The sequence below is a fragment of the Leopardus geoffroyi genome, chromosome C1 (assembly GCF_018350155.1).
Source record: "Leopardus geoffroyi isolate Oge1 chromosome C1, O.geoffroyi_Oge1_pat1.0, whole genome shotgun sequence".
Lineage (NCBI taxonomy): Eukaryota > Metazoa > Chordata > Mammalia > Carnivora > Felidae > Leopardus > Leopardus geoffroyi.
In genome coordinates, this window is record NC_059328.1 from 98,245,358 (window position 1) to 98,268,839 (window position 23,482).

The window sequence follows — 23,482 nt, forward strand, 5'->3', positions numbered from 1 at the left end:
TTTGTGTCTGTTATCCATCTGAGTGTCATCTTTGGAAAAATGTCTGTTCATGTCTTCTGCCTATTTCTTCACTGGATTATCGGTTTTTTGGCTGTTGAGTTTGATAAGTTCTTTATAGATTTTGGATACTAACCCTGTATCAGCTGTGCTGTTTGCAAATACCTTGTCCCATTCTGTCAGTTACCTTTTAGTTTTGTTGATTGTTTCCTTTGCTGTGCAGAAGATTTTTATCTTGATGAGGTCCCAATAGTTGATTTTTGCTTTTATTTCCCTTGGCTTCAGAGATGTGTCAAGTAAGAAATTGCTGCAGCTGAGGTCAAAGAGGTTGTTGACTGTTCTCTCTAATAGGATTTTGATGGTTCCTGTCTCACATTTAGGTCTTTCATCCATTTTGAGTTTATTTTTGTGTATGGTGTTAAAAGTGGTTCAGTTTTGGAGTGTGTGGGTGGCTCAGTTGGTTGAGCGTCCGACTTCGGTTCAGGTCATGATCTTGCAGTTCGTGGGTTCGAGCCCCATGTTGGGCTCTGCTGACAGCTTGGAGTCTGGAGCCTGCTTCAGATTCTGTGTCTGCGTCTCTCTCTGTCCCTCCCTGCTCACATGCTTTCTCTCTCAAACATAAAAAAAATTAAAAAATAAAGTGGTTCAGTTTCATTCTTCTGCATGTCACTGTCCAATTTTCTCAACACCATTTGTTGAAAAGACTGTCTTTTTTTCCATTAGATAGTCTTTCCTGCTTTGTAGAAGATTAGTTGACCCTATGGTTGTGGGTCTATTTCTGGGTTTTCTGTTCTGTTCCATTGATCTATGTGTCTGTTTTTGTGCCAGTAGCATATTACAGCTTTGTAATATAGCTTGAAGCCCAGAATTGTGATGCCTCTAGCTTTGCTTTTCTTTTTCAAGATTGCTTTGACTATTTGGGGTCATTTGTGCTTCCATATAAATTTTAGGACTGTTCTACCTCTGTGAAAATGCTTTGATAGGGATTGCATAAAATATGTAGATTGCTTTGGGTAGTATTGACATTTTAACAATATTTTTTCTTCCAATTTGTGAGCATGGAATGTTTTTCCATTTCTTTGTGTCATCTTCAGTTTCTTTCATCAGTGTTCTATAGTTTTCAGAGTACAGATCTTTTACTTATTTACTTAGGTTTATTCCTAGGTATTGTATGGTTTTTAGTGCAGTTGTAAATGGCATAGATTCCTTGATTTTTCTTTCTGCTGCCTCATTATTGGTGTTTAGAAATGCAACAGGTTTCTGTAAGTTGATTTTGTATCCTTTGACTTTACTAATTTCATTTATCCAGTTGTAGCAATTTTTGGTGGAGTCTTTTGGGTTTTCTACATAGAGTATCATGTCTGCGAATAGTGAAAGTTTGACTTCTTCCTTGCTGATTTGGATGCCTTTTATTTCTTTTTGTTGTTGATTGCTGTGGCTAGGACTTCCAGTACTATGTTAAATAATAATGGCAAGAGTGGATATCTCTGTCTTGTTCCTGACAGTAAAGGAAAAGTTCTCAGTTTTTCCCCCATTGGGGATTATATTAGCTGTGAATCTTTCATATATGGCCTTTATGATGTTGATATATGTCCCCTCTATTCCTACGTTGTTGAGGGATTTTATCAAGAATGGATGAGATACTTTATCAGATGCTTTTTTCTGCATATATTGACAGGATCATTACGGTTCTTAGCCTTTCTTTTATGTATGATGTATCACATTGATTGATTTGTGAATATTGAACCAACCTTGCAGCCCAGGAATAAATCCCATTTGATTGTGGTGAATGATTCTTTTAATGTATTGTTGGATTTGACTTTCTCTAGTATTTTGTTGAGAATTTTTGTGTTCATGTTCATCAGGGATATTGGTCTGTAATTCTTGTGTTTAGCTGGGTCTTTGGTTTCAGAATCGAGGTAATGATGGCCTTGTAGAGTGAGTTTGAAAGTTCCCCTTCCATTTTTATTTTTTTGGAACCATTTCAAAAGAATAGGTACTAACTCTTCTTTAAAGGTTTTGCCTGAAAAGCCATCTGGCCCTGGACTTCTTTTAGTTGGGAGTGTTTTGATTACTGATTCAATTTCTTCGCTAGTTATCTCTGTTCACGTTTTCGATTTCTTCCTTTTTCAGTTTTGGTAGCTTATATGTTTCTAGGAATTTATCTGTTTCTTCCAGATTGCCCCATTTGTTGGCATGTGATTTTTCATAATATTCTCTTACAGTTGTTTGTATTTCTGTGGTATTGGTTTTGATCTCCTCTCATTTGTGATTTTATTTATTTGGGTCCTTTCTCTTATAAGTCTGGCTAGGGGTTTATCAATTTTGTTAATTCTTTCAGCGTTTATTTATTTTTGGGACAGAGAGAGACAGAGCATGAACGGGGGAGGGGCAGAGAGAGAGGGAGACGCAGAATCGGAAACAGGCTCCAGGCTCTGAGCCATCAGCCCAGAGCCTGACACGGGGCTCGAACTCACGGACCGCGAGATCGTGACCTGGCTGAAGTCGGACGCTTAACCGACTGCGCCACCCAGGCGCCCCTATCAATTTTGTTAATTCTTTCTAGGAACCAGCTCCTAGTTTCATTGATCTGTTTTATTTTTTTTGTTTCTGTATCATTTATTTTTCTCTAATCTTTACTACTTCCCTTCTTTTGCTGACTTTAGGTTTCATTTGTTCTTTTTCTAGCTCCTTTAGGTGTAAGGTTCGATTGTATATTTGAGATTTTTCTTTCTTCTTGAGGTAGGCCTGTATTGCTATATATTTTCTTCTTATGGCCGCTTTTGCTGCATCCCAAACATTTTGGGCTGTCATATCTTCATTTTCATTTGTTTCTGTGTATTGTTTTATTTCTTCTTTAATTTCCTGTTTAACCCATTCATTATTTACTAGGGTATTATTAACCTCCATGTACTTGTGGTCTTTCCAGATTTTTCTTGTGGTTGACTTTAAGTTTCATAGTGTTGTGGTTGGAAAATATGCATGGTATGATCTCAGTCTTTTTGTGTTTGTTGAAGCCTGATATGTAACCCAGTATGTGATCTATTTTGGAGAATGTCCCATGTGCACTCAAAAAGAATGTATGCTACCCTAGGATGAAAAGTTCTGAATATTTCTCTTAAGCCCATCTAATCCAGTGTGTCATTCAAAGCCATTGTTTTTTGCTGATTTTCTGTTTAGGTGGTCTGTCCATTGCTGTAAGTGGATGTTATATTACTGTATTATTATCAAGAAGTTCCTCTATCTTACTTATTAGTTTTATATATTTGGGTGTGCTCAAGTTAGGGGCATAAATTTTTACAGTTGTTAGATCTTCTTGTTAGATAGACCCATTTATTATGATATAATGCCTTTAGTCATCTCTTGTTAGTCTTTGGTTTAAAGTCTAGTTTGTCTGAATTAAGTATTACTACACTGGCTTTCTTTTGAAATCCATTAGCAAGATAAATAGTTCTCCATTCTCTCACTTTTATTTTATTTATTTATTTTTTCAACGTTTATTTTTTTTGGGACAGAGAGAGACAGAGCATGAACGGGGGAGGGGCAGAGAGAGAGGGAGACACAGAATAGGAAACAGGCTCCAGGCTCTGAGCCATCAGCCCAGAGCCTGACGCGGGGCTCGAACTCACGGACCGCGAGATCGTGACCTGGCTGAAGTCAGACGCTTAACCGACTGCGCCACCCAAGCGCCCCTCCATTCTCTCACTTTCAGTATACAGGTGCCTTTAGGTCTAAAATGAGTCTTAGGGTGCTTGGGTGGCTCGGTTGAGCATCTGACTCTTGATTTTGGCTCAAGTCATGATCCCAGGGTTGTAAGATCAAATCCCACATTGGGCCCTGCACTGAGCATGGAGCCTGCTTAAAGATTCTTTCTCCCTCTGCCCCTCACCTGCTTGTTCTCTCTCAAATAAAATAGGAGAAAATAAGTCTCTTGTGAACAACATATAGATGAGTCTTTTTTTTTTAATCCATTCTGACATACTGTATGTCTTTTGATTGGAGGATTTAGCCTGTTTACCTCAGAGTGGTTAATGATAGATATGAATTTAGTGCCATTGTATTATTTGTTAAGTTATTGTGTCTGGAGATTTTCTCTATTCTTTTCTTTTATTTTGCTTTTGGTCTTTATTGCTTTTGGTCTTTCTTTCTGAAAGAGTCCCCTTTAATATTTCTTGCAGGGCTGGTTTAGTGGTCATGAACTCCTTTAGGTTTTGTTTGGGAAACTCTTTGTCTCTCCTATTCTGAATGACAGCTTTGTTGGATAGAGTGTTCTTGGCTGTATATTTTTCCCATCAGCACATTGACTATATCATGCCACTCCTTTCTGGCCTGCCAAGTTTCTGTGTGGAGGTCTGCTGATAACCTTATTTGTCTTCCCTGGCAAATCAGGGACCTCTTTTCCATTGCTGCTTTTAGTATTTTTTCCTTATGTATATATTTTGTAAATATTACTATGATATGTCTTGGTGCTGGCCTGTTTTCCTTGATTTTGATGGGAATTCTCTGTGCCTCCTGGATTTTGATGTCTGTTTCCATCCCCAGATTAGGGAAGTCTTCAGCTATCATTTTCTTAAATAAACCTTCTGTCCCTTTTTCCCTCTCTTCTTCTGGGACTCCTGTGGTATGAATGTTATTATGTTTTATGGAGTCACTGAGTTCCCCAAGTCTACATTTGTGATCCAGTATTTTTCTTTCCCTCTTCTTTTCAGCTTCATTATTTTCCATAATTTTATCTTCTATATCAGTCATTTGTTCCTCTGTTTCTCTCATTGTCATGATCGTTACACTCAATTGGTTTTGCACTGCGGTTATAATATTTATTTTGGCCTGAATAGTTTTTAGGTCTTTTATCTCTGCAGTAAGGGACTCCCTGGTGTCTTCTGTGCTTTTCTCAAGTCCAGCTAGTATCCATATTATTGTTGTTTTAAAGTCTGGATTAGTCATATTACTTTTATCTGTTTCCAGTAGATCCCTAGCCATGATCTTTTCTTGCTCTATTGGGATGAATTCATCTGTCTTGGCATTTTGTCTAGGTCTTTGTCTTTTTTGTGTGTGTTAGGAAAACCTGTTATGTTTCTTGCTCCTGAGAGTAATAGCTTTAAGAAGAGGTCATATATTCTGGGCCTGGTGCTTTAGGAAGTGTTTCTGGTGTACACTGTGTTTTGGCTGCTCTTTCCCTTAGGTCAGTCCTCTGCAGTTTCTCCTTGCCTGCAGTGGGGAGTATGTGGACCTTGGCCAGAGTGTGTAGTGAGTTTTAACTAGGTGTGTTCTTGTCTGCTTGTTAAAATAGACCCGATCAGTTATTTGCACTAGACCTGAAGCTTTGCAGCATTCTATTAGGTCAGCAGACTTGGTGCATGTGGGGGGGTTTGTGCTGGTCTTCTTGGGGAGGGGCCTGCTGCTCTGGTTCTCAGGCACACTTACCCTAGTAAAGAAGCACCTGCAGAACACTGGGGGGTGGGGCTTGGCATAAGTGGATTAGGCCTTCAATTTTGGTGCTGTCCTGCTAACTGAAATTAGTTTACACTAAGGGATAGGGGAGGAAAATGATGTCGGCCCTCTCTCTTGTCCCTGGAGAGTGGAGTTTGCTCCCACTGCTGTCTGGGAAGCCCTCACGGAAGAGCGAACCATCTCCACTCATGTGTCCCAGGTGTCCCTCAGATCCCTGCCTTCACCCTGCCTGTGTTTGGGTGATCTGCTCACTCTGGCAGTGCAGTACACCTGAGTTTTATCTAATGCAGGATGACTAAGATTAAAAAATTCCAGGGGCGCCTGGGTGGCTCAGTCGGTTAAGCATTCCTCTTTAGCTCGGGTTATGATCTTGAGGTTTGTAGGTTCAAGCCCCACATCAGGTTCTGTGCTAACAGCTCAGAGCCTGGAACCTGCTTCAGGTTCTGTGTCCCTCTCTCTCTCTCTGTTTCTCCCCTGCTTGTGCTCTGTCTCTCTCTCAAAAATAAATACACATTAAGGAAAAGAAACCCTACAAACTTTAGGGGCACCTGGATGGCTCAGTCAGTTGAGTATCTGACTCTTGATTTCAGCTCACATCATGATCTTGCAGTTTGTGGGATTGAGCCCTGTGTCAGGCTCTGAGCTGAGAGCACAGATCCTGCTTGGGCTTCTTTCTCTCCCCTTCTCTCTGCCCACCCCCACCTCTCCAAATAAATAAATGAACTTAAAAAAAAAAAAATTTAAACTCCCAACTTTAGAGACCTGGCATGGAGCAGATCCATGCTGATCCTCTGGGGGAGGGTCTTGCCATGATGGGGCTGGTGCAGGTTTATCCCAGAAGGGCAGTCACACCAATATGCAGGAACTTTGAATTTGGAGTAGAGCTCAGCAAAAAGCCAATGTCCAGGTTAGCTGTCTTCAGCAGTTGTCTCTGCACCTATGCTAAGGAGCGGGAGAGTGTAATGGTGCCTGCTGGCTTTTTTGTCTGCCAAGAAGCAATGCCACCTCTTCCACTTGTGCTCCAAGAAGGAGGATCCGTCTCTCCCAGTGCATCCCAGGAGATCCTCAGATCTCGCTGTCTGCTCCCAGCCTTCTGCCCTCCTTCTCCACAGGAACACTGCAATGCCCACCAGGCTCAACGCCAGCCATGGTACAGACCTCTAAAACTCCAGTCTTTGAACTCTGATTGTTGTAAGAACTCATGATAATCAGCCCCTTTCATTTTCTCAATCAGTGGCTTTGGGAAAGTGTTTTCCTTGTGCTCCTTCCTCCCTCCCTCTTCCTCTTTCCCTTCCCCTCCCTCTCCCTCTTTCCCCTCTCCCTCCCTCTCTCTGTGATCAGGGCACCCTCTCCCCTGCAGCGCCTGAGATCCTATTCTCCCCCAATCACATATCGCACCTCCTTCCTTCCAATGTCATGTGTACTCTTCTCTCCTAGTTGTGCAGTTTGTTCTGTCCTCAGATCGATTTCTTGGGTGTTCAGAATGATTTGATATTTATCTACCTGTATTTGAGGGACAAGGCAAGCCTAGGGTCCTCCTACTGTTCCCCTGTCTTAGCTCCCTTCAAGGGTTTTCTTTTCTATACATCCTCTTTTGTCTTTTTGATGATAGTTATTCTGACAGGCATGAGGTGGTATCTCAATATGGTTTTGATTTGCATTTTTCTGATGATTACTGATGTTGAGAACCTTTTCATGTACCTATTGGCTATTCATATATGTTCTTTGGAAAAATGTCTATTCTGGTCCTTTGCCCATTTTTTTATTGGATTTTTTTGCTCTTGAATTGTGTGAATTCTTTATATATTTTTGATATTGACCCCTTATAAGACACATAGTTTGCATATATTTTTTCCCCATTTTGTAGGTTATCTTTTCATGTGATCCATCATTTCTTTTGCTGTGCAGATTGACATAGTCCCACTTATTTATTTTGATTGTGTTGTTTGTGCTTTAGTGTTCTATCCAAAAAATCATTGCTAAGATCCTGTCAAGGAGCTTTTCTCCTGCTTTCTTCAAGGAGTTTCATGGTTTCCAGTCTTACATTTAAGTCTTTAATCCATTTTTAGTTAATTTTTGTGTGTGGTGTAAATATAGGATAGTGGTCTTTTATTCTTTTACTATGAATATTTAGTTTTCTCAGCACCATTTATTGAGGAGATTGTCTTTTCTCCATTGAGTATTCTTGGCTCCCTTGTAAAATAATAGTTGACTATATATGCATGAGTTTATTCCTGGACTCCTGATTCTGTTCCATTTGTTTATGTGTCTGTTTTTATGCCATTACCATACTGTTTTGATTATTGTAGCTTTATTTTTATTTATTTTTTGATTACTCTAGCTTTCTAATAGATCTTAAAATCAGGAGGTGTGATGCCTCCTTCTTTTTTCTCAGGATTGTTTTGGTTACTTGGGGTCTTTTGTGATTCTGTGTAAATTTTAGAATTGTTTTTTCTACTTCTGTAAAAAATGCCATTGGAAACAATAGAGAATGCATTGAATTTATAAATGGTGTTGGGTAGTATGGACATTTTAACAGTGTTAACTCTTTCAACCCATGAACATGGGACATCTTTCCACTTATTTGTGTCTTCTTTGATTTCTTTCATCAGTGCCTTAAAGTTTTCATGTACATTGCACTGGGTGTTGTATGTAAGTGATGAACCACGGGACTCTACGCCAAAAATCAAGAGCACACTTTACACACTGTATGTTAACCAATTTGGCAATAAATTATATTTAAAGAAAAGTTTTCATGCACAAATATTTCACCTCCTTGATTAAATTTATTCCTAAATACCCTATAGTTTTGACACTATTATGGATGGGGTCATTTTCTTTATTTTTTTTATTTTTTCAGATAACTTGTTGCTAGTGTATAGAAATGCTATTGATTTTTGTACATTAATTTTGTGTCCTGCAACTTTGTTTATTCTAGCAGCTCTTTGGTGGAGTCTTTAGGATTCTCTCCATATAAAATCATGTCATCTGCAAATAGAGATAATTTTACTTCTTCTTTTCCATTTTTGATGCCTTTTTTTTTTCTTGTCTGCTTTCTTTGGCAGAGAAATAGTGAATAGGAGTGGTGACAGTGGGCATCTTTGTCTTCTTCTTGATTTTAGAGGAAAGGCTTTCAGCTTTTCTCCTTTGACTATGATGTAAGCTGTGGGCTTTTCATATATGGCCTTTATTATGTTGAGGTGTATTCCTACTTTACCTAATGTGTTAAGAGTTTTTACATGAAAGAGTGTTCAGTTTTGTCAGGTGCTTTTTATGCATCTGTTGAGATCATCATATTATTTTTAGCCTTCAATTCTGTTAATGTGGTTTATCACATTTATTGATTTGTGTATTTGAACCATCTTTGTATCCCAGGGAAAAATCCCACTTGATCATGATGTATGATTCTTTCAGTACTGTTGAATTCTCTTCACTAGTATTTTGTTGAGGATTTTTGCATTTGTGTTCATCAGGGATATTGGCCTGTAATTTTCTTATAATTCTCTTCCCCAGCTTTGTTAACAGGGTAATGCTGGCCTGGTAAAATGAGTTTGGAAGTGTTCCTTCCTCACTTTGGGAGGAATATTTTGAGAAAGAGTGGTGTCAGTTATTCTTTAAATGTTTGGATGAGGGCGCCTGTGTGGCGCAGTCAGTTAAGCGTCCGACTTCAGCCAGGTCACGATCTCGCGGTCCGTGAGTTCGAGCCCCGCGTCGGGCTCTGGGATGATGGCTCAGAGCCTGGAGCCTGTTTCCTATTCTGTGTCTCCCTCTCTCTCTGCCCCTCCCCCGTTCATGCTCTGTCTCTCTCTGTCCCAAAAAAATAAATAAACGTTGAAAAAAAAAAAATGTTTGGATGAATTCCCCAGAAAAGCAGTCAGGTGTTGTCTTGGACTTTTCTTATTGGGAGACTTTTGACAACTGATTCTTATTGGTCTATTCAGATTTTCTATTTTTTGATGATTCAGTCTTGGTAGGTTATATTTCTAGGGATTTACCCATTTCTTCTAGGTTATCCAATTTGTTGGCATATAATTGTTTTCGTAGTCTCTTAGGATTCTTTGTATTTCTGTGGTGTTTGTTGTAATATCTCCTCTTTTAATTCTGATTTTATTCATTTGACTCTTAGTTCTCTCTTTTTTCTTAATGATCTAGCCAAAGGTGTGTCGGGTTTATCTTTTCAAATGATCAGACTTAGCCATTGTCCTTTTCCTTCTGTCCTCCTCCCCCCCTCCCATCCTCTCCCCTTCCTCATCTGTCTCTTTCATGTTTTTATACTCTGATCTTTGTTATTTGCATTCTTCTACAAACTTTGAACTTAGTTTGTTCCTCTTTTTCTATTTTCTAGAGATGTAAATTTAGGTTGTTTACTTGAGATCTTTCTTTTTTCTTAGTTGAAGGTGTTTACTGCTATAAACTTTTTCCTCTTAGAACTACTTGCATCCTGTAAGTTTTAGTGTGTTATGTTTCCATTTTCATTTGCTTTATATATTTTTTAAATTCCCTTTTGGATTTCTTCTTTGACTAATTGGTTATCCAGGAGTATATTGTTTGATTTCCACATTATTTGTGAGTTTTCCAGTTTTTCTCCTGTTACTGATTTCTAATTTCATACTCTTGTGGTTCTAAAACATACTTGGTATGATTTCAGTCATCCTAAATTTGTTAAGACTTGTTTTATGGCCTAACATATGAGTTACCATGGACATGTTCCATGTGTTTTGAGAAGAATGAATATTCATCTCAATGTTTTATTGGATGAAAAGTTGTGTGTATGTCTGTTAGGTCTGTTTGGTCTAAAGCATAGTTCATATTCCAGTGTTTCCTTAATGATCTATCCATTGTTGAAAATGGAGTACTGTTCAAAACCACTATGAGATACAACCTCACACCTGTCAGCATAGCTAGAATAAAAAAAGATAAGAAATTACAAGTGTTGACAAGGAGAATAAGGAAAAATGGAGAATAAGGAAGACTCAGGCACTGTTGGTGAGAATGTAAATTGATGTAGCCACTGTGAGAAGCAGTATGGAGATTCCTCAAAAAATTAAAAATAGAAATAAACATATGATCCAGCAATTCTACCAATTACTCTAGCTTTGTAGTAAATCTTAAAATCAGGAGGTTTTTTTGTTTCTCAAAAAACACTAATTCAAAAAGATATATGCACTCTAATGTTTACTGCAGCATTATTTACACTAGCCAAGATGTGGGAGTGATCCAAGTGTTTATTGATAGATGAATGGATAAAGAAGACATGAGATACACACACACACACACACACACACACACACACACACACACAGGAATATTGTTTGGCAATAAAAAAGAAAGAGATCTTGCCATATGTGACAGTATGGCTGTATCTAGAGGGTATTATACTCAGACACAGAAAGACAAATACCATATGATTTCACTTGTATGTGGATCTAAAAGAGAAAACAAATGAATAAATGGACTCATATTTTACTTATTTAAAAAATTTTTTATTTGTTGAGAGAGAAAGAAAAGGACAAGCAGGGGAGGGGCAGAGAGGGGGGTACAGAGGATCCAAAGTGGACTTTGCACTGACAGCAGAGAGCCCAATGCAGGCAGGGCTCAGTCTCATGAATCATGAGATCATGACTTGAGCTGAAGTTGGACACTTAACCAGCTGAGCCACCCAGGCACCCCTGAATAAACAGACTCTCTCTCTCTCTTTTTTTTAAGTTTATTTATTTTGAGAGAGACAGAGACAGTGTGAGCAGGGGAGGGACAGAGAGAGAGAGGGACTGACAGTCTGACAGTACAGAGCCTGATGCAGGGCTCGAACTCATGAAACCGTGAGATTATGACATGAGCTGAAACCAAGAGTCGGACGCTTAACTGACTGAGCCACCCAGACGGCCCTGAACAGGTTCTTAAATACAGAGAACAAACTGGTGGTTGCGAGAGGGAAAGTGGTGGGGAGGGGTAAAATAGGTAAAGGAGATTAAGAGGTACAAACTTCAATTTAAAATAAATAAGTCAGGGGCGCCTGGGTGGCTCAGTCGGTTGAGCGTCCGACTTTGGTTCAGGTCGTGATCTCGCAGCTCGTGGGTTCAAGCCCCGCATCAGGCTCTGTGTTGACAACTCAGAGCCTGGTGCCTGCTTTGAATTCTGTGTCTCCCTCTCTCTCTGCCCCTCCCCCGCTCATGCTCTGTCTCTCTGTCTCTCTCTGTCAAAAATAAATAAACATTAAAAATAAATAAAAATAAGTCATAGAGATGAAAACTACAGTATAGGGAATATAGTCAATGATATTGTAACAGTGTTCTAATGATATAACAATGTTCTAATGATATTATAACAGTGTTGTGACAGATAGTGACTACACTTATTGTGATAATCACTGAGTAATATATAGAATTGTTGAATCAATATGTTGTATATCTGAGACTAATTTAACATTGTTAATTATATTTCAATAAAAAAATGAGGTACTGAAGTCCCTTACTATTATATTGTTTTCTTTTTCTCCCTTCAGGTTTGTTAGTATTTGCTTAATATATTTAGGTGCTCTGCTGTTGGGTGCATATGTATTGACAATTGTTATATGATCTTGATAAGTTGACCCCTTTATCATTATGTAATGACCTTCATTGTCTTTTGTTACAGCTTTTGACTGAAAGTCTATTTTGTCAAATAGACTGTTTTTTTTTTTTTTGCATGGAATATTTCTCTATCCCTTCACTTTCACCAGTGTCCTTAAAGCATAACTGAGTCTAGTTGGCAGCACATTGTTGGATCTTTATTTATCCATTCTTCATCCATTACCCATATTTTTCCATTCAGCCACTCTCCATCTTTTGCTTGGAGAATTGAGTCCATTTGTATTTAGAGTAATTAATGTTAGGTAAGGACTTACTAATGCCATCCAATTGTTGTCTGGGTGTTTTATAGTTCCTTTGTTTCTTCTTTTGCATCTTCCTTTGTGAAATGATAATCTTACCTACTGGTATATTTTGATTCCCTTCTGATTCCCTTCTGTTTATCTTTTGTGTTCCTACTGTAAGTTTTTCCTTGGTGGTTACCATGAGGCCTCCCTAGAAACTCATATAGTTCTAATAGTCTATTTTAAGGTGATAATAACTTGTAGTGCAAACAAGTCCCTTCTACATTTTGTGTTTTCAGTCAGTGTTACAGTTTGCATCTTTTTAATTTTTTTTTTTTCAACGTTTATTTATTTTTGGGACAGAGAGAGACAGAGCATGAACGGGGGAGGGGCAGAGAGAGAGGGAGACACAGAATCGGAAACAGGCTCCAGGCTCTGAGCCATCAGCCCAGAGCCCGACGCGGGGCTCGAACTCACGGACCGCGAGATCGTGACCTGGCTGAAGTCGGACGCTTAACCGACTGCGCCACCCAGGCGCCCCAAGTTTGCATCTTTTAATAATATGTGTCCATTAACAAATTATTGTAGCTGTATTTCTTTTTTCTCATTTTTAAAATTTATTTATTTAATTTTTAAGTTTTAAGTTAGTTAACATATAGTGTAATGTTTTCAGAAGTAGAATTTAGTGATTCATCACTTACATATAACACCAATGCTCATCCCAACAAGTGCCCTCCTAATGCCCATCACCCCTTTAGCCCATCCCCCACCCAACACTCCTCCAGCAACCCTCAGTTTATTCTCTGTATTTAAGAGTCTCTTACGGTTTGCCTCCCTCTCTGTTTTTATCTTATTTTATTTTTCCTTCCCTTCCCCTATGTTCATCTGTTTTGTTTCTTAAATTCCACCTATGAGTGAAATCATGATATTTATCTTTCTCTGACTTATTTCACTTAGCAGAATATACTCTAGTTCCATCCATGTGTTGCAAATGGCAAAATTTAATTCTTTTTGATCGCCGAATAATATTCCATTGTGTGTGTGTATGTGTGTGTGTGTGTACCACATCTTCTTTATCCACTCATCAATCAATGGACATTTGGGCTCTTTCTATAATTTGGCTGTTGTTGATAGTGCTGCTATAAACATTGGGGTGCATGTGCCCCTTCAAAATAGCACTTCTGTATCCTTTGGATAAATACCTAGTAGTGCAATTGCTGGGTCATAGGATAGTTCTATTTTTAATTTTTTGAGGAACCTCCCTACTATTTTCCAGAGTGGCTGCACCAGTTTGCATTCCCACCAGCAGTGCAAAAAGGTTCCCCTTTGTCTGCATCCTTGCCAACATCTGTTGTTTCCTGACTTGTTAATTTTATAGCTCTAGCTATTTCTAATGCTTATTTAACCTTTATATGAGAGATAGTTAAGTGATTAACATACCACCTTCATACATATTAGAGTATTTTGAATTTGACCTTTACCAGTGTGTTTCATATTTTGATATGTTTTCATATTACTAGTTACCATCCTCTCATTTCAGCTTGAAGGACTACTTTCATCATGTCTGCATGATGCAGCATTGACCCAGCTTTCTGCACATGATCACTTGCCATCTATAAAGACCCACACTTGCCACACTTATAGGGGCATGCATAGGTTGGCAGCGGGGTAGGACGTGTATGGGTGAGATGTGTGGAGCATTGGGAGAATGCCCATTGGCCAGTTGAGGAGATCTTCAAGCAAGGTATCCTCAGCAGCTCTTGGGCAGGCTTTCCAATAGAGTCCATGATGTAGTTAGTAGGATCTGTGTCCCTTAAATACATTCTAAACTTTTGCTGCTATAGTCCCAACCCTCCTCACCCCTTAGTCTTATAGTTAACCTTAGTATCATGGATGGAGTGATCTTTGTTATAATCTGTTGTCCTGGTGGGGTAGATGGTAGAAAACTCTTGCCATTTTGCTGACATCAATCTTCTCTTTTCCTATTGAAAGCATTTAGTATTGTATGCTATGCTCACCCTAAGTGTAGTTACCATCTGCCACCATACAGTGCTGTTATAATATCACTGACTGTATTTCCTATGCTGTACCTTTCATCCCTTGACTTATTCATTCCATAACTGGAAGCCTGTATCTCCTATTCTCAATCACCCATTTTGCCATCCCTTCACTCTTTTCCCCTCTGACAGTCATCAATTTGTTCTCTGTATTTATGGGTCTGTTTCTGCTTTGTTTATTTGTTTTTTAGATTCCACATAAGTGAAATCAGATGGTATGAGTGTCTTTGTCTGAGTTACTTCATTTAACTTAATACTCTGTAGATCTATTCATGTTGTTGTAAATGGCAAGATCTCTTGCATGGCTAATATTCCAGTGTGTGTATTCACTTTTGCCATTTACCAGTCTCTCTTCAAGCTGTATTTCCTCATGCAGTTTATGCAAGAAACATAAGAATATCATGATTTGGTATATTCTACTTACAGCGTGGTAAGAGGGAGGCTGGGAAAAGGACAAAATTCATTTATTTTTTCAGTGAATCTCTTCTTTTTGTGTTTTCTGCTCCTTCAGGTGAATCTTTTCTTTCTTTCTTTTTTTTTTTAACTTGTCTTTTGACTTTACTGCTAGTATGTTCTATTTATTGGCATGGATAATTAATTCTGTATGGGTATGTTTGTTGTACTTTCTTTATCCAGACTAGATAGACCAAAATGAAAAAAATTTAGTCATTTTTCCTGAAACTTTCACTCTCTGTGCATTTTATAGGCCTCTTTTTTTTTTTCCTGGACTGCCTACTTATCCCCTCAGATTACTTCTTATCAATACAGGTATACTAGTGACAGTTATTCTCATTATTATATGTGTCCACTTTCACCAGTACTATACAAGTGGTGATTAAGTTAAGAGCCGTATTGACTAGAATCAAATAAGCACAGGTCTACAATGGCTCTCATGCTGAGCCTCACTGGAATCAGAAATTATGGCATGTGATTGTATGTTTATGTTATTGAATTTATTTTGGAAGTTCTTAATTGTTTCCTTCCCCTGTTGACCATTTACACATCTTCTTTGGAGAATTGTCTGTTCAAATCCTTTGCCCATTTTTAAATTGTTTTTTGTTGTTGACTTATATTTTCTGGATATTAACCCCTTATTGATATGCTTTATATCATGTTTTTGTCCTCTTATTTTACATTACATATTAATATTTGTTTATTTTTTCTTTTTCTCTAAATGTGTGTGTGGGTATCTTGTTAATTTGAAAGGTGTGTGTAGTACTTTCCGTTATTTTACTGGTTACCTTTGTATTTGTAAACAGTGTATCTAACACTTCCTCCTACTGCTTCTTCCTTTGCTTATACAATTTTGGTATTAATTTACATTGTCAAGATTAATAAACACATGTAATTGTTCTGTAACCATGATTCTGGTATTTAGTTTGAGCTTTATATTTACATAGATTCAGTTCATCTTTTCTTTTTAATTTTTTTAATGGTTATTTATTTTTGAGAGAGAGAGGAAAACAGAGCACGAGCCAGGGGAGTGGCAGAGAGAGAGGGAGACACAGCATCTGAAGCAGGCTCCAGACTCTGAGCTGTCAACACAGAGCCTGATGTGGGGCTCAAACTCATCAACCGTGAGATCATGATCTGAACCCAAGTCGGATGCTTAACTGACTGGGCCACCCAGGCGCTCCCCCCACCCCCGCCAATTCAGTTCATCTTTTATATGAAACTATTTTCTTAGTTCTCAATTTTGATCCCAGTCATTATGGCAGTCCGTATTTTAACTTCTGTTACTTGCCCATTGGTATGACTAAATTGTTACTAGGTGACAGTCAAATTTAATTTTCCAAAATTTGTCTCCGTGGGACTGTGATAAATCACCTTCTCTATATCTTCCATGGTTTAATGGGACCTTAGTCTCTGCCTATGTGAGATGTGACATTTGATTTGTATTTGTTTACATTCTTGATATGGAGGAAAATAACAAAGTCTTCCAGTTGGTCCTTCCAAATTTAAAACCCTCATTCTGTGGTTAGAACCAGTATGGGGATTATGGCACTTACTGAATTTAAACTATCTATCAAACTTTATTCTTAGGATCCAAAGAAACGACCATAGATTAGGTTTATAGTTCCATGGGCTCATTGTGAAAGTAGACTTGGATTAAATGCCATTTTCACCTGATCCCAAACGCCTGCACTTGATCTAATGAAAAAATAGTAACATTATGGGTGTAATAAATGGGGTTAATTTATAGTCAGTGTCCACTTACCCATAAGTCTTAGTGTTTCAGCACACAAGATACTAGAAAATACAGTATTTATTTGTGATACTATTACAAAATCGTTCGACAAGAGTTACCAGGCTTTCTTTTAATTTAGAGGGTTCTAGGTTTATAAATTTAATTTGTTCAAGTCTGAAATCTGGGTATAGGCCTGTCATTCTCTATTCCTGTGGCTGAAGTCAATCCTCTGTTTGCCAGTGTGTATTACAGGCATATTTTAGTTATTTAGATTGAATAGGGACCATAGTGGACTGCCCATTAGTATGGTCTTAAGGAACTCAAGATCAATTAACCACTCCCAGAGATACATGTTTGTGTATGAGCTAATAATTCCCACCTTGGAAACATGTTGTATTAGAATAGACTGTACTAAGATCTCCAGACCAGTAAAAGTCTCCAGACTTTAATGGAGTCATTGCAGTCATAAGAGGTGCTTTTGCCCTTCTGTCTTCTAGAAGCCAAGATACATATTCAGAGAGGCAGTGCAATTTTGCTGGTTTAGAGGATGTACTTTACTCTAGAAGATAGCATTCTAGTCCCTTAGTAGAGACCCCAGTTGTCACTATAACTAAAAATCAACCATTGGTGGTTGATAGGATACATAATAAGAATAGTGACTATTGTTAAATTAGTTTACTGCCAGCTTCTTTGTGGTGAAGTGAGTTTTTTGGTTAGGAGCAACACTCTGGGATAGAGAGCACAATGTACAAGAGGCATTCAGTGAGGATTGATATTGGCATAGGCATCATGGGCAGGCACGGCAAGTTTGCTTAAAGTTCTGTGTGTTGGAACTTTCCCTTCTCTTAGTCCTTTAAGTTCCCCTGGGGCTGCAACAATTCTGTTCTCCAGTTGGCTGTCATATTAAAGGCATAATACATATTCTTTTCTGTAGGCCAGGGGTAACTTTTTTTCTATACTGAGTACACATACCCTAATCTCCAGCAAAAGTGATATATTATTTCCTAAGTATTTTGTACTCTTTTTTCCCTCATCCTTGATTATCTCATGTTGAAAGTTCATTATCCAAGGTCCAACTGAGATGTATCCTCTCTCAACACAGAAAAATTGAATTCTGCATCTAAAGGCCCATAATACTTGGATCTCTTTATAGCTCTTCACAGTTATTACTTGTGTGTATTCCTTAGTTTATAATCCAATTCGTCTACTTCATTTTACAAATGAGAAAGTTGATTCAGAGTTTTAAAAGACTCAGGATTCCACAGATACATACTAGACAGATCAGAATTTTTAAAAAAGATAATCAAAACTAAATAATGGGCTCTGTAGAAAGAAACTAATTTGCTTTTTTTTTTCATTATTTTCTAATATTTAGAGTTTAGCATTCTTTGTTGATACTTCTCAGCAAAGATTTTGATAATAGCATTAATTTTTGATAACAGTAATGACTGCATTGTGTGTACTCATTTTTAATAGGAAAAACTCAAAAAAGAGACCAAAGAAAACACAGTTCTTCTCAAAGAAAAAAAAGACAAGGTAAGAGTTTTATATAATTCTCCTGGTTTTTCTAATATCTACCTGAAAAATTTTTTTGATCATAAATATGTAAGGAACATCTAATATTCATTTCTAAATATAGAATGTGTTTAGAGTATACCAGTATATATCATGTATTCTTATGGAGTTATTTTGATTCATGTATAATTCCAGTAATATAGGCCCATTATTTAGATTAGTAAATGCCCTATATTTCATTTGGGGTTCTGGATATATAAATTACAAATGAGGAAATAATACAAGAAATAAAAAATTTTAATAAGGTTTTATTTGCTATGCCTTATTCCAACAATATTGAAATAGCACAATCTTTATATGTAATGACTATTAGGTTTATGAAACATTTCTGATTTTGGGAAAATTACTTTATGCCTCAGTTTCTTCATTGATATAGGGATAATTAATAGTATCTATTTTTTAACGTTATAAGGATTAAATGAGATAATATTTGTAAGGCATTTATAATAGAGCGTGGCACATAGAAAATGCCATATAAGTGTTTAAAAAATACAGTGATGAGCACTGAGTAATGTATAGAACTGTTGTATCATTACATTGTATACATGTAACAAATATAATACTGTATGTTAATTATATTTCCATTAAAAAAGTAAAGCAGAAAATCGTGAATGTTCTGTATGTAGGCACACCTTGAAGATAGTGCAGGTTCAGTTCCAGATCAATGCAGCAAATACCACAGTAAATGAATTTTTTGGTTTCCCACTGCATATAAAAGTTACATGTATACTATATTGTGGTCTGTTGAGTGTGCATTATGTCTAAAAAACAGTGTACATACCTTAATTTAAAAATATTACTTAAAAATGCTAACCATCATGTGAGCCTTTAATGAGTAGTAATCCTTTTTGCTGGTGGGGGGTCTTGCCTTGATATTAATGGCTGCTGACTGATCAAGGATGATGGTTGCTGAAGGTTGGGATATGTGACAATTTCTTAAAATAAGACAACGATGAAGTTTTCTTCACTGACTCTTATTTTCACGAATGATTTCTCTATGTAGCACGGGATACTGTTTGATAGCATTTTGCCCATGGTAGAACTTCTTTTAAGATCAGAGTCAGTCTTCTCAAATTCTGCTGCTGATTTATCAACTAAGTTCACATCATAGTTTAAATCCTTTGTTTCATTTCAACAATCTTCACATGTTCATCAAGAGTAGATTTCATCTTGAGAAACCACTTTTTTTTTTTTTTTTTGCTGATCCACATGAAGTGACTCCTCACTTGTTAAAGTTTTATCATGAGATTGCAGCCTTTAAATCACATCTTCAGGCTTCACTTTTAATTCCAGTGTTTTTGCTGTTTCCACCACATCTAAAGTTATTTCTGCCACAGAAATCTTGAACCCCTAAAGTCATCCATGAGGGTTGGGATCACATTCTTCCAAACTCCTGTTAATACTGATATTTGACCTCTTCTATGAATCACAGATATTCTTAATGGAATCTAGAATGGTGAATCCTTTCCAGAAGGTTTTCAATTTACTTTTCCTAGATCCATTAGTAGAATCACTATAGCAGCTGTAGTCTTACAAAATGCACTTATTAAGCGGTGCTTGGGTGGCTCCATCAGTTAAGTGTCTGACTTTGGCTCATGTCATGATCTCACAGTTCATAAGTTCGAGCCCTGTGTCAGGCTTTGTGCACACAGCTCAGAGCCTGGATCCTGTTCGGATTCTGTGTCTTCCTTTCTCTCTGCTCTCCCCTACTCACATTCTGTTTCTCTCTCTCTCTTTCTCTTTCTCTTTCTCTCTCTCTGTCTCAAAAATAAGCAAACATTAAAAAAAACGCAAAATGCATTTCTTAAATAACGAGACTTGAAAGTCAGAATGACTCCGTGATCCATGGGCTGCAGGCATCAGAGCAGTAACCTTGTACATCTCCATCAGAGCTCTTGTGTAACCAGGTGCATTGTCATGGAGCAGTAATATTTTGAAAGGAATCTTTTTGTCTGAGCAGTAGTAGGTGTTAACAGCAGGCTTAAAATATTCAGTAAACCAGGTTGTAATCAGATGTGCTGTCATCCAGGCTTTGTTCTATTTATAGAACATAGGCAAGTAGATTAGTGTAATTCTTTTTTTTTTTTTTTTATTTATTTATTTATTTTTTTTTATAATATATGAAATTTATTGTCCAAATTGGTTTCCATAAAACACCCAGTGCTCATCCCAAAAGGTGCCCTCCTCAATACCCATCACCCACCCTCTCCTCCCTCCCACCCCCCATCAACCCTCAGTTTGTTCTCAGTTTTTAACAGTCTCTTATGCTTTGGCTCTCTCCCACTCTAACCTCTTTTTTTTTTTTTTTTTTTTTTTTTTCCTTTTTTCCTCCCCCTCCCCCATGGGTTCCTGTTACGTTTCTCAGGGTCCACATAAGAGTGAAACCATATGGTATCTGTCTTTAAAGGGCCTTAGGATTTTCAGAATGGTTAATGAGCACTGGCTTCAATTTAAATTCACCAGCTGCATTAGCCCCTAACAAGGGAGTCAGCCAGTTCTTTGAAGCTTTGAAGCCAAGTATTGACTTCTCCTCTCTAGCTATGAAAGTCATAGATGGTATCTGCTTCCAATATAAGGCTGTTTCATGTACATTGAAACTCTCTTGTTTAGCATAGCCCCCTTCAGTAATTAATTAGCTAGGTTTCATGGATATTTTCCTGCAGCTTCTATATCAGCACTTGCTGCTTCACCTTGCACTTTTATGTTATGGACATGGCTTCTTAAACCTCATGAACCAACCTCTGCGAGCTTCAAACTTTTCTTCTGCAGCTTCCTCACTTCTCTCAGCCTTCATAGAATTGAAGAGATTTAGGGCCTTACTCTGGATTAGGTTTTGATTTAAGGGAATGTTGTGGCTGGTTTGATCTTCTATCCAGACCACTAAAACTTTCTCCATATCAGTAATAAAGCTGTTTTACTTCTCATTTGTGTGTGCTCACTGGAAGTAGCACTTTTAATTTCCTTCAAGAACTTTTTCTTTGCATTTACAACCTGCCTAGCTGTTTGGTGCAAGAGGCCTAGCTTTTGGCCTATCTCAGCTTTCAACATGCCTTCCTCTCTCTAAGCTCAGTCATTTATAGCTCATGCTCTTTTTTTCACTTGAACACATAGAGACCATTGGAGCATTACTGATTGGCCTAATTTCAGTTTTGTTGGGTCTTAGTGAATAGGGAGGCTCCAGGAGAGGGAGGAGGATGGGGAATGGGTGGTCAGTGGAGCAATCAGAACATGCACAGCATTTAACAGTTAAGTTAGCCATCTTATGAGGGTGTGACTCATGGTGCCCCCAGACAATTACAACAGTAACATCAAAGATCACCAATCACAGATTACCATAACAAATATAACAATAATGCAGAAGTTTGACATATTGTAAGAATTACCAGGATGTGACACAAAGAGACAAAAGTTCCAGTAAGTGAGCAAAATGGTTAAGGAAAAATGTTGCCAATAGGCTTACTTGACACACAAACAAAAAACACCAAAAAAAACCACACAGCATCTCTGAAACACAGTAAAGTGAAGTGTAATGAAAGGAGATATGCCTGTATATGCATCACTAGAAATGTAACCTTCAGAAAAGAATGAACTGGTAGGAGAATATATACATTTCTATGACTTATTATGAAGGGGAATATTTCAGTATTCTAGAATGGGGGTGAATTTTCTTTCAAACTACGCTTCTACCCCAGGAAGTGTTAAATTCCCAGACTTGGCCACAAGGTGGTGTAGTTGTCATTATCAGTCCTTTCATGAGAGAAAAATTTGTCTATGAAAACAGCTACATTTTGGAAATTCTGAGGATGACTCCTGATAAGTCCAGAGAGCAAAAAGATTTACTTCCATCAAAATTGTGTTATCAACTATGATGCAGAAATATTTAGGAAGGAGGATACAAAAATGCAAGTGTGTGAAAAAAAGCTACCAAGATTTATACCTGCTGGAAAAAAGATTATGAAGTGAGATCACTAGAACTGGGCAGAAGCCTACACGTCACCTCATTTAGCTCCTTGATTTATATAGATGGACAGATTTAAGCCAAGAGGTACTTGGAGATTTACTTAGAATCACCCAGCAAGATAGTAAAAGATTGAGGAGAAAAGAGTATATTCCTTGACTCCTAGTCTAATGTTTTGTTCTGTTTTTTAAAATATAGTCAACATACAGTGTTATATAAGTTCAGGTACAAGATAGTGATTCAACAAGTTTATACATTATGCTGTGTTCACCACAAGTGTAGCTACCATCTGTCCTACTACATCACCATGATAATGTCATTGACTATAGTCTTTATGCTGAGCTTTTTATTCCTGTGACTTACTCATTTCCTAACTGGAAGCCTGTATCTCTCACTTCCTGTCACCAATTTTGCCCATTCTCCCATCCTCTTCCCATCTGACTACCATTAGTTTGTTCTGTGTATTTATAGGTCTGATTCTGCTTTTTGTTTATTCTTTTGTTGCTGTTGTTGTTTTTGGATTTCACATATGAGTGAAATAATATGGTATTTGTTTTTATCAGTCTGACTTATTTCATTTGGCATAATAGCTTCTAGGTCCATCCATGGTGTCTCAGATGGCACAATCTCATCCTTTTTTATACAGTTATGTAACATTCCTCTGTGTGTGTGTGTGTGTGTGTGTGTGTGTGTGTATGTACGTATGTATACCACATCCTCCTTATCCATTTGTCCAGTGTGGGATTTAAAAAAAAAATTTTTTTTTAATGTTTATTTTTGAGAGAGACAGAGACAGAATGCGAGTGGGTTAGGGGCAGAGAGAGAGGGAGACATAGAATCCGAAGCAAGCTCCAGGCTCTGAGCTGTCAGCACAGAGCCCGACATGGGGCTTGAACTCATGAGCTATGAGATCATGACCTGAGCCGAAGTCAGTTGCTCAACTGACTGAGCCACCCAGGCGCCCCAGTGTGGGATTTTTTATTAAAAATTTTTAAATGTTTTATTTACTTTTGAGAGAGAGAAAGTGCGAGTGGGGGAGGGGCAGAGAGAGAGAGGGAGACACAGAATCTGAAGCAGGCTCCAGTCTCTGAGCTGTCAGCACAGAGACTGATGCAGGGCTTGAACTCACAAACCACAAGATCATGACCTGAGCCGAAGTTGGACACCTAACCGACTGAGCCACCCAGGTGCCCCAAGTTTTTTAATTTTTAAATTAAAATTAATTAATTTAGAGAGTGAGAGTGTGAAAGTTGTAAAGGGGGAGAGGAGGAACTTGCAGGGGAGGAGAGAGAGAGAACAAACCTTAACCAGGCTCCATGCTCAGTAGGGAGCTCGACACGGGGCTGAATCCCATGACCCTGGGATCATGACTTGAGCTGAAATCAAGAGTCCGATGCTCAACTGAC

At 37.9% G+C, this 23,482-nt stretch overlaps 1 protein-coding gene across 6 annotated transcripts in view; it reads left to right on the top strand.

Annotated features, from left to right (window-relative positions):
- Window positions 1-23,482, top strand: part of SYCP1 (synaptonemal complex protein 1) — a 118,632-nt gene that overhangs the window by 79,561 nt on the left and 15,589 nt on the right. For all 6 annotated transcript variants that reach the window (XM_045478754.1, XM_045478757.1, XM_045478755.1 and 3 more), the window contains one exon: window positions 18,020-18,079. In XM_045478754.1, the coding sequence (XP_045334710.1) occupies window positions 18,020-18,079 (60 nt within the window). The remainder of the gene's footprint in view (window positions 1-18,019; window positions 18,080-23,482) is intronic.